This window comes from Aulostomus chinensis, chromosome 15 (genome assembly GCF_037954235.1).
Source record: "Aulostomus chinensis isolate RoL2024-O1b breed Wild chromosome 15, RoL_Achi_v1.0, whole genome shotgun sequence".
Taxonomy (NCBI): Eukaryota; Metazoa; Chordata; class Actinopteri; order Syngnathiformes; family Aulostomidae; genus Aulostomus; species Aulostomus chinensis.
Genome location: NC_141334.1, coordinates 4,962,404 through 4,977,869, shown reverse-complemented (window position 1 = coordinate 4,977,869; position 15,466 = coordinate 4,962,404). Strand labels below are relative to the sequence as shown.

General features: G+C 41.9%; 1 protein-coding gene across 3 annotated transcripts in view; it reads right to left on the bottom strand.

The window, feature by feature from the left end:
* tmem132e (transmembrane protein 132E) overlaps positions 1-15,466 on the bottom strand; it is a 372,909-nt gene that overhangs the window by 9,464 nt on the left and 347,979 nt on the right. For all 3 annotated transcript variants that reach the window (XM_086226000.1, XM_086225999.1, XM_086226001.1), the window contains exon 8: positions 4,615-4,809. In XM_086226000.1, coding sequence (XP_086082126.1) covers positions 4,615-4,809 — 195 coding nt within the window. The remainder of the gene's footprint in view (positions 1-4,614; positions 4,810-15,466) is intronic.

Below are 15,466 nucleotides of genomic sequence, written 5' to 3'. Positions count from 1 at the left end.
CAGTATGTTGCTTGAATTAAACTGCAGACAGATCAACTACAACATTAAAACAACATTACTGACTCAATTATGCTTTTTTTTTCTTCTTCTTGTTTTCCAAAAACCTTTTTGGTGTAATTAATGAATCATCTATTTTCAACCCACGATGAACTGTTTTTGTTCACTTCCTCTACAGACGCTACAAACTAGCTGATGACACTGAAGTCATGTGCCCGGGACATACAGCAGTACATGCATAGCTTAAAGACTGTATTTCTGTTTTAAAAAAAAAAGAATAAAATTGGTGTTTATTTGTGATAAACAAGGAGATTATTCATGGCAATGACTGAAAATTCAGTGGAAAATCCCCACTGGCTTGTGGTCAAGGGAACCCATGGTGAAGAGCCTCCAGGTCGGCCAACAGAAGTACCTCATCCCCGGTGATCGCGTTCTACCTTCAGGCAATCAGAACAGTAAGTCCACTTGGTGATGGGCCGAGCTGAGATTTTTTTCAGGAGGACCCTGGTCCAGTTGTTTCATCTCTTGTTCCAGCAATGATCAGGACCCAGGTCCAAGGAGGTTTCACTCCTATAATTTTGATTCAGATCAAACTGAATTACAAGACAGGCCACACCAAGGGTCCTCAGCGAGAGAAAGTCAAAAGTAAGATCAAGGTTTTTAGTTTGCGGAGTTCTTGATAATTATTTAATCCCCAAGAGTTTAAGGTCTGCAACAGCTGAGTTTTTGGACAGAAAACTCGTATGTTTTGGCAGTTAATCACAAAATGTTGTGTGACAATGATGAGGCAAACTTTTAAGATTTGTTTTTAGGGCAGTGGAAGAATTACATGTAGCTTTACATTTCTGCAAGTTAACTTCATGTTGTGTTCATATCAAAGTAAGAACAGAGCCAAATGCTGCCCTGTTTAAATGTCTCTGAAGACTTCTTCCGTGGTTCAGATCCCATTCTTTCATGGCACTGACTTTGATTTGAATATCTGTTCCCAATTGAGCCTTTGAAGTTCTGGCCTTGCTCCAATCCCAAAATCTCCTGGGCATTAGCGAACATCCTCGGCGCCCTGTCTTCGCTGTGTGCCTTGACACGCACACAGACGGGCCCGTCTCTGATGTGCACACCAGCGGCCCGCTTTCAAACATGGAGGAGGACGGGATGGCAGGGACGGCTGCATTGTCCTGAAGGCTACAACACATCTCTGCTCTGCAGCAAAGGCAGATAAGGCACCAACAGCTGCAGCATTTGCTTTGAATGATGAGCTCTGGTCCGTCTGGTCATATTTGTTGTGTGTGATCTTCTCATTTTAGATTCTATTAATCTTCAGTGTCTCTCTCCCATTAAGAAGCCAGATAAAATGACTCAATTCCTGCTTTGTGGCTACTCGACAACACTGATCTGCCACAGAGGAAACCTCAACACTGGTGTCCCTGCAATTCAGGCAGCAATGAATGGTTCTTCTTTTGTTCACAGCTGACACATGAAGAAACTAAATCCCTCAAACCACTTTTTTCAGTTGAGGACCAATCAATGCAGAGGGGGTGTTTAGTGTTGTTGATTAATTCAAGTCCATATTTAGATACTTTTGTGCTACGTCTGGGCTGCACGGTGGTGCAGTGGTCAGCACTGTCGCCTCACAGCAAGAAGGTTCCGGGTTCAAGCACCGGCTCCATCACAGGATCTTCCTGTGTGACTCTCCATGTTCTCCCTGTGTCTGTGTGGGTTCTCTCTGGTACTCCAGCTTCCTCCCACAGTCCAAAGACATCAAGAGGGGACCAGGTTAATCCAGACTCTAAATTGACTGTAGGCGTGACTGTGAGTGTGAATGGTTGTCTGTCTGTGTTGGCCCTGTGATGGACTGGCGACTCGTCCAGGGTGAACTCCGCCTCTCACCTGAAAGCTGCTGGGATAGGCTCCACCCCCCCATGACCCTTAACAGGATAAGTGGAAGAAAATGGATGGATGGATGTGCTATGTCTTTGAATTCTACACGTTAATACCAATCATGACTGCCCACTAGTGGCAGAAATGTGGCTGTTGATATTGATGAAACTATTAGCCCCCTTCCCCACCCCTCTGATCAAACCAACCTCTCCCACAACAACTTCCAAAATTTGGTGTGTTCCAGTGGCCATTGTTGAAAGCACAAAAACAAACTCAACACAGCAGCATGGATCCTGCTGCCAACTAAGCGAGCCAGCAGGACCATCGCAGAGGTATTAGAGCTACCCTACGGTGTAGGGTCCATGTATATTTGACGAAGGAGTATAAAGCAGGGTTTATATGATTCCTGCTGTGATAATTCCAGCACTTATTCCAGTGATATGACAACAAACACTAATGGGACCACTACAGAAAATTGCAGATGAGCATTTAAAATTCAGGATTTCACATAACAGACACACTAACTGAGCCTGTGACAACCGGACACATTCTTAGAACACCGACCAACCGCGTTCAAAATTATGCGGCGGGTGACGCTCAACTCAGACTACTAGAGTTTATCAATCATCAGATATAACCCAACAAAACTTTGCATTTTGCTAAATACTGTTGCTCCGCCTGACTTTTCAAGACAAGAGTACCTTTCGTCCAATTTGGGGAAAAAAAACAACCCGATTAGTAGTCAATAGAGTTTCCCAGCAGCAGCTGTCCTGCTATCACATCAGCATGACGGACTGAAAGAAGCCTTTGAAATGGGAATGATTTAAATAATACATTGAATATCTTGTCTTGTGTGCTGAGTCTGCAACATAAAATCTCATATATGGGAAATGTGGGGGCGTATGACAGTGTTGGCTCAGGTTCTTTGCTGGTCCAATACAGGAATGAACAGAGGAAGACAGGATTTTTTTTAGCCTAGGATAAAGTAGTGCCAAAAAAAAAAAAAAAAGACCCCTTTTCATTAAAAACAGCTTGAGCACGGAAGACCTGATGAGACCCAGAGGGATTCATTTACGTACTTTCTCTGATTTGTGCTTTATGGCAACAGGGAATATATGAAGATGTAAATTGGACATAAACAGCTTGGATAATGAAATATGCAGAAAAACACTCCCCTGGAAATATTATTCAGAGACATTTGCATCAACTTCAGATGTAATAATCCTTCAGTTTCATAAACACATTATTGAGTTGCTCATTTATGCAGCAACAGCAAGTAGTAACGGAGATGGTTTATGATGAACCTTCGAGTTCTGCAGCTTTTCACTTCTGAGAGGATTGTCATGTGGAAAAAAGAATCACGCGAAGAGACCTTGATTGTCCAACTCTCCCCATCCTTTCTTTATACGTTTCATTCATTTCAAGAGTAATAGAGGACATTTAGAAAGTTTTCCTCTGAAACAGAATCAAATGGCTTGAAATAGCTCCAGTACTCCTCTGAGAGCTTGGGCAGCAGAGGAATTGGCTGCCTTTTATGGCCCCAGCCTTGGAGAGCACTTAGGACAATACATTACAATAATTAAATTTCAAGGTGGCCAAGGAGCGGAAAGCACGAAAAATTGGAATTTAATGCTGGCTTCTCTCTCACTGATGCTTGATGTGGTTATCGTTGCCATTTTAGCAACTTGAGGGCCAATGGAATCGGAAAAAGAAGTCTCTCTCTGACACACACACGCGTCTCTAGGTGAAGAAGGCTGCCAATTAATTCTTTGCAGAGATTTGCAGATCTATCCTCCTGTGTGACACATTTTCCTTGGTTTCACTCTCTCTCTCTCTCTCTCTAGCGCACACACACACACACACACACACACACACACACACACACACACACAATCTCACTTTAGCAATAAAATCAATTTTGGGAAATGTATTTGAGCGTATCAGAAGTGTTTTGCGAAGCTCGGCTAATGTGGAGGTTGTAATGAAACAGCACCAAAGACACCTATTTGTTCTCTGCAGCTGCCTTTATCTGGTGTCCTTGCAAACAATGCTGGCTGGAGCTTAAAAGATTTACCACAGAAGTCGTGTTATTACTCAGAAGTGAAACCAGCGCCTGCTTGTTGATTTAGAACCACAGAGGGGATTTGCAAATAAACTTAATTTTACCACTCTGGACACAAACAGAAGGAAACTCAGTGAAGGGCAGATGTGCCAATATGTTAGTGGCCATTTAAGGCTTAACTTTGTCCAATGTGGACCAGAAAACATGGTATGGTGTCTGAAGCTGGATTCTGTCTGCCACTAGAAGGAGAAACGAGCACCGAAGCTGATTAGGTAGCTTATTCTACATGTAAAATGGGGGAAGGTGCACGTAGGATGGGTGTGGAATACATGTTTGATGATTGAAGAGAAGAAATTTGTGTGTTTCAGGCATTCAGCTCAGAAAGTCAGCTTAAAATTAAAAATACTGCATTGCTACTTTTATTTTGAAGGCTGCATTGGGATGTGATTTTGCTTAATTCCACAAACAACTATACTTTGACAACCCTGTATCTAACATGTATGTGTACTCACTCAGTCACTCACTCACTCTCACACACACACACACACGCACACACACACAAGCCCATATCAGTACGTCTTTATACCTGTCCTAGGAAGCAGCTTGAGGAAACAGAAAAACACCAGGCTGCATTAGAAGTAATCTCTCTTTTCAGCAGTGAGTCATAAATCATCTACCTGCTTGGGAGTGGTGAGCGTCTGCAGGCCGGTTGCTTTAGCCACCATGGTGTGGCTGTTGCCTGGGCTGGGCTGTAGTGACAGGGTCAGGCCTGAAACGGCGTGGACACGCAGCTCTGTGATGGAAACCTTGTCATCTGTGACGGAAAACGCCGACTCCCCCAGTACAGCATCCACAGCCAGCGGAGACTCCACCTGCAGAGAAAATGATGCTTTTTTTTATTGTTTCTCCACATGACAGAGGGACATCATTGGAGTCCAGAATAGACAACAGCTTTATTGTCTTTGGTGAAGCTCATAAAGCCCATGACAAGCCAATTTTGGATTAAAGTGGTTTGAGCAGTTGTTTGCTCCAGTGTGTGTCTCAGATCCATGTGTCAATACCTCTCTCTGTCTATCACGGAGGAAAAAACAAACAAAAACAAAAAAAAAAACCCCAACCCAACCCACTTGAGACGGAATCCATCAGCAACCAGACAACAAGGTACAATCCGAAGCAGCCGCTTTCAAAGTGACAGTTAGCAGAAACACTTGTGCCCATCTAAGTGTCACCACATGAAACGGCAAAACATTCATCGCCGATCACCGCAGCTCTCGGGGCAATCCCAGCCTGTTGACAGGCTTCACCACCCACTACTTTGAGCACTTTTAAATTACAAGCAGAGGTCATGAGGGACTTGACAAAGTAAAGAGCCATTCAGGGAAGTGGTGGTCCTGTCCTCAGAATCAGACATGCACATTTTTCCACGCTACACTAGAGCAGTGAAGGGTTTGGCGCTCAGACAAACCTCCTCCAATCATCATCAACTCAAACCTTGAATGCCGAAGTCAATCACATTACGCATTCAAACAGACAAACAAAAAAGCAACGCTCATTCACAGGATTTCCATCCACAGTGGCCCCCCCACCCTCCCGGTTCTTGTCCACTGGGGTAGGGTTAGCCTAACCCTAGTGCACTTGCTCCACCAGATGCTGTTAAAGGCAGCATAATTTAGTGTGAGCATGTAATATATAAAATCTTGAGCCAAACCATCTGCAGAAACAGACGCATCTGCATCTGTTTTATTAGTCGGGTCTCAACGCATGATCTTTCCTGTTGTGCTCACAAATCTCTCTAATACGACACAAACACACAGTCGCTCCTCTGGAATCTTATTACTGGAACTCCTGGATTTTTTTTTAAATGTTAAACAGCAAACTGACTGTTCGTATATCACTTTTTACAATGTTGCCTTATTCACACACACTACAATTATGGGCTTCTTGCTCAAGGACATTTCGACACGGTCACCAGGGGGAAGCGAGGATCAAACCAACGACCCTTCAGTGACCAGGCTCTACCTCCATCTAATATGTGGGCTCTCAAGGTTGGATCAGTTTTTTACCTTTGTGGTCTGCCTAGTATGATGTGCTGCAGTTCTACACAATATATTAGATAAAACCATAAGATGATATCTTATAATTTTCATTGCTTTCACAAGAAAAAAGCCTCAGCAAGAAAAAAGAAAAAAAAGGAAACTCAATGCCACATGCCGTGTTCTTTCCTACTGATCATGTCGTTACTAGCAGCAATTAAGATTTGCTTGGAATCATCCAAATAAGGTCAGTGACCTTTTCTGGTTTACTCGGTGATTAATGTGCTACTTCTTCAATTCTCATGTTGTACAGACTCGACGTTACAGTGGCCCATGATCACCTCTGGTGGTTAAAAGCTGTATTACAGGAGGAAAAGGACCGGGGCTAGCTGGCTAGCATGCTAATTTCAATGCATATCTCTTCAATGTAGTTAATAGTTACATGTAGCACCTTCAAAAGGGTCCACCTGTTTTAAGTAAACATCCTGACGAATTTGACAAAATATTCTTAAGGTTCCCTCATCTGCCTTTATGAACAGCACAGCACAACATTTCAGAGATATCATTTATGTGAAAATTAATTTTGTCTCTGCTCCCAAAACAAACAGATACATAAAAATGTATTTCGTCATCATTGTGCAGCGTTGATGACTTTGTAATGAGCGAGAGGTGCCTCATATCTGCTTGATTTTGTAATTTCACACCATCACAGCATGTCCTCGAGCCTCTTAGACATTATCATGATAAATGCCAACACTGAATACAAGCAGCTCATTTGGTGTTGTTTTATTGTGCACTAAGGGGAGCTTTTTGAATATTTCACATTTATTTTGGTGATCAAACAGGTTCTGTAATTTCTGACACTTAAAAATCAGTGGTAAAACATTCTACACTCAAGGGTATCAGCACGTTTTCCCAGAGTTGTTGACAGTTTTCCACATCGACATGGAAACTGTTGGGTGTATTTGTTTTGTGTTGGTGTTCCATGTAAAGCACTTTTTTTTTTTTTGGAAACAAATAATGTTATGGAACACAACCCACAGAAATGACCTGAGTGTGAACACAGCTCAAGGACCTGATGGATTCAGAATTAGGATTTCTTCTGGTGTTATGGCATGCCAGCAAGCCAGCAATCGCTGCTGAGTTGGCTGATTACTTGTCAGTCTTTGTGTTGCGTGGTTACAAAAAGGATGCAATGCTCCTCGCTGGTGTTCTCTTAGTCTATAGGGGTTGAAAGGTGGAAGCGATGTTTTCAATTCTTGTAGCACACTGACCTACCTGCCCTTCATATTTACGCTGCACAGGCGAACCACTTCCATGTTGAAACGCAGTTTTTATTAAGATACAAAAGTCATGCTGAAAATTCAATAAAGCAATAAAAACTAATCCTCTGTGCTGTTAAATTCTTCAGGGCTAAAAATAGAAACTTTTGTGCAGCTAAAAAATTCTGCAGTCAGCTCCTGCTTGCATATGCTTATTATTGTGATGGATTAATGCGCCAGAAAGGAGAGTAATGGTTCGCTGGGCGCCACATAAACATGCTCACATGCAACCATACGCACTGGCGTGCACTGTAGTAAATACATGAATAAATAAAGTCCTCATGAGGGCAAGTTAGGATAACTCTCATGGATGCTTTCCTTCCTAAAAGTAAGAGCTGGGCATTGAGCTAGATTATGTAACGGTCTGGTTTCTAGGTACAGGTGTATTGAAACAAATTGGCTGATGAAAGAATTTTCATCAGTCGATTTCTTCAGATTCGTTTTTGGACACAATTACAACAGCCACATTAAAGCTACGGTGCTATAGAGCAACACTTATGTGTTCTCGTGAAGCTCGTCACCACCAGGAAGAGCGCACTGAGCATGCTCCGCCCATGGAGCACGTGCTACTTCTGGATAGTCCTCCGCTACCTTGAATGTGGATAAATAAATTAAATGTGCGGCTCTTCTAGCCTTTCAAAATGTTATCAGACCAAGTGGATTAATTTTTGATAGAGAAACAAGTCATTTCACTGGGGGGGGGGGGGGGGGGGGCTGTTTGACACTCAAGACAATTCATCCTCTGTCTTCAAGCCACAGCGTTAATAACGGACGATGATGTCAGCGCGTTCCGGCAGTTGTTTGTGTGAACTCACTGCAGGAAAATCTTGACCAATGTGCAGCAGTAAGAATCACCTCAGTATATGCACCTCTGTTGAAATTCCAACATACATTCTGACCCAACAACTTTTGCACGTCCCTTCTCTTATACCCCAGCAGGGGGCAGTAGTCAGTTAAATAAAGAGGCGAGCAACTACGTAAGGACAACCCAGATTTGGTGGACAGCTCGTCTTCACGAATCGTTTTTCAAAATTCTCTCACACGAGTGCTTTGACTGCATCTTCTATTGTATTTGTGGCTGACTGTTGATGTCCATGGTGCCATTTCTTTGCACTGCCTACATTGGTTTGTCTTGTGTTTGGCATGAAAAAAAATGTTTATCCTTCATAATTTCCACCTTTTGCCCATTAATACGACTTAAATCTCTTAATTGGTGACGTCCTAACATAAGCCGTCGACAAGTTTCTTATCACCCATGCACAAGCACTTCATTAAAAAAACTATATTTGCATTTGAAATAATTCATGTGCATGTGAATAAATAAAGGGAAAAAAGATAAATAAAACAACTTAATTCTCAGCAGGATTTGGACAAGCTTGCATTAATCTTCAGTGAGCTTGACAACAGCAGCGTTGTCTTTACATGTCTCACTAAAGCAATAACGGCTAATTCGGAACACTGCTGCTGGAGAAGTGCATCATGTCCAGGTTCTACCCCAGCTTAGCGCCTGTCAACGAATCTATTGTGAAATACTCTTGTTAGTTTATAAAGCACCAAATAGTCCAGCAACGAATGTTCATCTCCAATCTTCTGCTGAAGCATCCGGACCCCGAGTCCAAGCTAAACATGGAGGAGCAGCTTTTTATGCTTCACCTATCGGGGAAAAAAACTCAGGAACTAAGTCTGCGACAACTCTCAGTTCTATGAAAACAGAGAATGTTATCGAACTCTTAATTCTATTTAAATGTCTTTTAATCCTTCCATACGCCTCTTTCATATTTCCTCCGATGCCTTTTATGTTTCGTGAAGAATACTTTGCCATGTTGAAAGAGTTATTCATCTAAACTCTCCTTTCAGACTCAGATGGAAGCTAATAACGGCCTGTGAGTCATTTTTATGATGTGATGGAGGTAAAAGGTTAAAAAAAAGAGAGCGAGAGAGAGCGAGAGAGAGAGATCAATTTCTGTGTGAAAACATGTCAACATGTATCTGAATGAGGTCAAACAGAGTGAATAAAAAAAACAGCTTGCTTACAATTGATTTTCTGCTATTTCACGTTTCATTCAGCTGTGGATGATATTTTCACAGTCCAATTAAAGTGCCAAAAAAATAAACTCTAATACTACTCCAATCAATAGTGGCAATACAAATGTACAAATACAAAACCTAAATCAAAGATATGCCAAAATGTGCAGTGACTGTCAAAACTAAATATTTGATCAGAAGCTCACGTAGCAGGGATCACAATCTGCTAAATAAAAAAATCTGTGTTATTGTATTATAAGTATTTTATTCTAGGCTCTCATGTTCCACTTTCGAGGACATTTTAGACCTAAAAATGCATCACGGTGACCTTGACTTTTGACCCCCAAAATGTTTTCAGGTCGGCCAGTGGATATTGGTGTCAAATCAGAGTAAATTTCTCAGGCAGGATATTAAAACAGCTGGCAAGCGGCCGTATCTTCCGCTCCACTTTTGCTTCACTTTCCCATCTGACTTTATTATCTCAAAAAAAAAGAGAAGAAAAAAAAAAGACACATCAACCTTAAGTTGGAGTTGTGTTTCTGTTAGCCTGGGAGGAACCAGATGAATCTTCTGCCACGTTCATGTTTCATGCTCATTTGCATTTTGTCAGGCAGCGTTTTAAGACCGGTTAAAACACGACCCAGCTTTTTTCTTTCTTTCTTTTTTTTATAAATTGAGCAGTGAGTGATTTGGGTGGAGGGGAGGATTTGAGGGGGTGTCTACGTGAATGATGAGTGGAGATCAGCTTTGCTCGCACGCTTTGATGTGTGCTGATAGTGACCTTGACCTTTGACCCACAAAGCCTTGCCTGGTCAGTGGGCATTTGTGCAGTTCTCTCAAGGTGTTGCCAAGCTATTGCATTAACAAGAATGGGACACAATAATCCCTCCTGCCTACAGTCCTCGAATGTGAGGGTATAAAACCTGCAGAGATCAGTTGATTTGGCACATACAAACTTCTACAATCTTGAATAAATAATAGTTATTTTTAAATTTAATTTATCACAACCTTTAAATAAAGCTGGCACAACTCTAGAAACAAAAAAACAAACAAACACATGAAACATTTAATTTAACACACTGATTTATATCAATAACCAGTTATATTTATAGATACACTGTCACACAGTGGTGGTCACCCACAGTGGCGATACAGAGAACCTTGAGTGTGAGGATGGATAATTTGAGCTAACATTAGAGGTGTTAATTCAGTGACTCATTCTTTCAGGTTAAGCAGGACTTCAAAGTGTGGACGTCAATTGCTTGAAGTTCCCCCCAGACTTTCTGATGTTCACACAGAATACTTGCGTCACAAAGTGATTTATGAGTCCGTCTTATTGTACGAACGCAGCTAGAAAAACACGGCCAAGTCAAAAAGGGGCATCGCCTCCTCGTGACAGTATGTGAGCAAAGTAATCTACAATAATTAAGCTTTGTGAATCTGCACAACCATCAGAGGAACCTCGGTTTATTATTAAAGAAATAGTGCACCCGATTTTCATATAATCTAACATCCTTCTAAATCAAGCCCTCGCCTAACTAGTTCAAACAATACTCGTTAAGCTCATTACCACCAGGTTAATCTCTGCATTTCACTCTATATGCCTTGTGTGTGTGTGTGTGTGTGTGTGTGTATAGAAACATTCCTGCGCTCGCTCTTCAAGTCCAGCTAGCTACTTCTCATTAGCTCTCTTAAAAAATGAATAAATAATTTCATCTTCTAGATTTTCTAAATGTTTTCAGACCAAATGGATCAAGTTCTGATCGTGAAGCGAATCATTTTGCAGGGGTTGCACTGTAACCCACCTGACTTTCTGTAATACGACAGAGCACCACAAGGTGGCAGCACCTCTTTTGTTTTGTTGAGATATTTTAGTGACTGCACGACCCTCTGTAACCCTCAGTCTTCAATGTGCTCTTTAACAACTTTTAGCATGTTAGGCATTCTATGTTCAACAAGTCATGTATGATGAATGAGTATCGAGCTGTGCAGACCTGGCATTGTGTGGTTTAGGGTGAGATATGGTGAAATAAAGTGGCGGTGTGGAATCCCAGTTACACTGTCTGGAGTCTCTGAGTTAACCGACTTACTCCTGGGAACCGTTAGCTCGCGCAGCTAGCCTCTTCTGCTACACTGCTCCTCTTTACAGCAGCGTGTCTTAACATTGTCATCCAACATTTTACAGCTGAACCAGTACCAGAGGAGTACAGTAGGCCACAGGCGGGACGGCTATGTCCAGTGAGCGCTCTGCTATGTGGAATACAGATAAATAACTTAACTCTTTCATATTTTAAAAATAAATAATTGTGATAATCACGGATGTTATTTGTAATGGATTGTGTGGCACTCCACAAAATTATATAATGTTTCACAGCCACAGCCATGACAATGGCGTAGGCCACGGCCGAGCTCAGGATCTCATGTTTTAGACTGATCTTTCTCTCTATAAAGAGCAACTTTACACAAGTAAATGATTTTCTATGATTCGGGTATCAAGATGTGTTCAAAAATCCAATGAAAGAGGTAAAAACCATGAGTCAAAATTCTGGTGAAGGTGCAGTGGACATGTTTAGTGCACAGCTCTTTGGTTAGCTACACACACACACGTCAACCTAATGGTTGGAATTACCCACAACAAGTTCAGTTTTGCAGAGGTTTTATTTCTGTGCCCAGCGTTAAATGTACTCTCTGGTTATCAACTTTTCTGCTGCTGTGCGTATTTTGTGCTCTGTTTGTCCTTTTGGTATCCCCACTATTAGTTGTGTTCATTTTCTGCCAAAAGACGGTGAAAACATAGTAGCTAGTTAGCGGCTAGCTGCTGTGAAGGAGCTGAATTGTGATGATTATCTTGACTTCCTGACAGTTTCTGTGTTCACCTGTGTCTTTTGTATTTATAAAGTATACTGCTGTCTTCCCTGCTTTCAGCTGCCAGCTTGTCTTTGTTCTACCTTGTGTGTTCACTTCCAGCACTGCTCTCCCAGTGTACTTTCTACGGTGTTGGGTTTTAGCCAACTTTCTCCCTTTATTGTTTGCTTCACCGGAATGATTATCTGTGTATGACCATCTGGCTTTTTTGCTAAACATTTTGCCTTCTTGAATGTTATTTTGCAGTCTTTCTCTGTACCTGAGTCTTTGATCTACCCAGAATTGTTATAAAAGTGAAAAAGAGAAAAAAAACACATTCACCCCAAAAGGAGTTATTCCTGTGGCAATTCGAGACTGAGGTATTCAAAACCTAATTGGACAAGGCCATTCTGGAACAACGGACTGTCAAGTTTTACTTCAAAAACTGTTTCTCAACTTCGGATGAGGGGTGATGTGAAATCCCAGACATACTTTGACCAAATTGAGCAGTTCTGGGATGAATATTGATTAATAACTGCGCCAAGTAATGAAAGACGACTGCTGGATTCATGTCTGCATTTGGGTCTGCCAGCAGGGAGAGGTCAGCTGTAGTTGAAAGCTCCTTCCAACCCAGCTCCCAGTAGAATTCGTCATCGGCGCTGCAGGCAGGGGAAGTGAAGTGAAGCACAAAGGTAGTTACGCTTTACATGTTCCTTAACTCCTCCATCTGTCCCTGTTGAGTTGCTTGTGTGAAGCTCTGCATGTCGCTGTGTTGGTGGCCTTCACAGGAAGCAGTGTCAACATTTCACTGATATTTAAGGCAAACAGAACATCAATGATGGGTCCGAGCAGCAGATTGACACTGACCAGCGGTTTCTATACTAAAACACTGCCGGGTGCGCAGTCAGGCTTGAGCATATTACTTGCATCACACTGCATTATCTTCTACCGGCTACACACTTCTCAAACCTTGCATTCAATAAATCATTCTTCTGGTGTGCAGAGCGACAGAAAATCAGGGGAGGATTTATTCATGCAAGCTGTACGATTCACAGGTACCTTATACAGTTTACTGAAGCAGAAACAGACTTGTGTGTGTGTGTGTGTGTGTGTGGGGGGGGAACACACCTTTGAGCCAATAAAGCATTCTCACAAACATCAGTTAGGAGAAGGCAGAACTCTTCAAGAGGGGCTAATTAACACCTGAGCTAATCCTAGGTCTTGTTCCACCATCGGTGTTATCAGCCTCTTCAATTAACGTTAAAATAAAACGAGCTCTTGATTGTTGATACGAACTTGAGCGGCCGTCAGACGATATCATTACTAACTCCGATCAGAAAACACGCGATTTAAAAGTCGTTTGCTTGTTGGTGGTCAAGCTAAGTTGGAAGCAACAGCTATTCAGACAAAGATTCCCAGGGCTAAATTTCTTTCTTTCTTTTTAAATGCCGCAACTCTGGATTGAAAAAGTGTTGGAATGCATTGCATTATATATTTGTTTATGAGAAATCGGAAGACAACTGGAGAAAATTCCCCTGGCATGTAAACAGGATGCAGAAGAAGTTGTCTCTGCTGCATCCTGTGGAAATAAATCAACATTTACAACGGATAAAGGCACATAATGTATTAAGATGAGTAAATACTAGCCTATTGTTTGTGAACTTGGATTCAATAAGGAGCGCACACACACACACACACACAGTATGAGGCATCAAGCATCAGACAGGACTTCTTGACATCAAGAGAAAAAAAATGAGAGGTATTCGTAAGAGCTTTAGAAAATGTAACCTTGATCAACTGTTTTTATTGGGGAATAAAGTGACAGATCAATTAAGGCTGCACTTTCCCCTGTATACCCTCAACCCTTTATCTTGCAGGAATGATGGACATTTTCCATTTTACTTCCCGTCTGTGTAATTAACACTGACGAGCACAGCCATGTCTCCTGCCTCCTCCTGCTCGTTTGCACAAAACAAAATGTGCTTCCCAGAATTACTGATGAAATACAAATGTAATACCTTAAAAAAAAAGAAAAAAAGAAACCTGTGAAGACCGGAAACACGACCCCTTCAAACTTCACTATCATGGAAACATTCAGACAATTACACAGTGTCCCACATTGCACTTTTAAATTAACCTCTGCAAGCAAAGGGGGCTTTATTGCTAGACAACAGTCTACCTGTTAAAGTCTGATAGCCACTCATTAAATCACTCTTTTCTTTCCTCTCATACATCACCCAACATGGGGGAGAATTTATCACTTCCTGTTAAAGAAAGAGCTGTTTAGCATCTAAAATATTTTACTCTAAATATTGGTTCACTGTGGGGCGGCACGTGGTGCAATGGTCAGCACTGTCGCCTCACAGCAAGAAGGTTCCGTGTTCGAGTCCCGGCTCCATCACAGGATCTTCCTGTGTGGAGTCTCCATGTTCTCTCTGTTCCTGCGTGGGTTCTCTCTGGTACTCCAGCTTCCTCCCACAGTCCAAAGACATCAAGAGGGGACGAGGCTGATTGATACTCTAAATTGACCGTAGGTGTGACTGTGAGTGTGAATGGTTGTCTGTCTCTATGTGTTGGCCCTGAGATGGACTGGTGACCTGTCCAGGGGGAACCCCGCCTCTCGCCCGTTGACGCTGGGATAGGCTCCACCCCCCCGCGACCCTTAATAATAGGAATAAGCGGAAGACAATGGATGGATTGGTTCATTGTACTTAAAGCAATATTTCACCCAAAAAGTATATTTGCCTTTAGAGTACTATAAATAGTTGTCTGACAATTATATATTTTTTTTCCATCCTGCATTTCTTCTGACTCCAGAATGCAAAAACAGCCAGTCAAATATCTCACGGTGACTTACGGCTAACAACAGCAGAACTGCCAAAAATCATCAGTTCCAGATGGGTTACTGACAAAATAGTAAAGAGTCCTTCCATTGAAACAGCAGAGACATGTCTCAATCATTTTTGACAAAATATTAATATGAAGTAACTTGACAGGGAGTTTAATTACGTCATGTTTGACTCCACGCTTTCATTTCGGTCTTCTCGTCTGTGGTTCTGTAGACGTTCTGTGCTGCTCTCGCTGACATATTCAGGCCAAAAAAAGCGGCAGCGCTGTCTTTGGCTGAGTATTGTGTTTTTTTTCTCTGTCTCCTAAATGTAGTGGGATTGATCCCCCGGTAGGTTGCTACTGCATCGTGAAATTAATTGCATTGCTTTAGGAAACACTAAACACTGTCTTTTGTTATGTACGCTAGATCAGTTGATTTAGAGATAGAGACAGAGAGATATTTGATCAAATCGTTA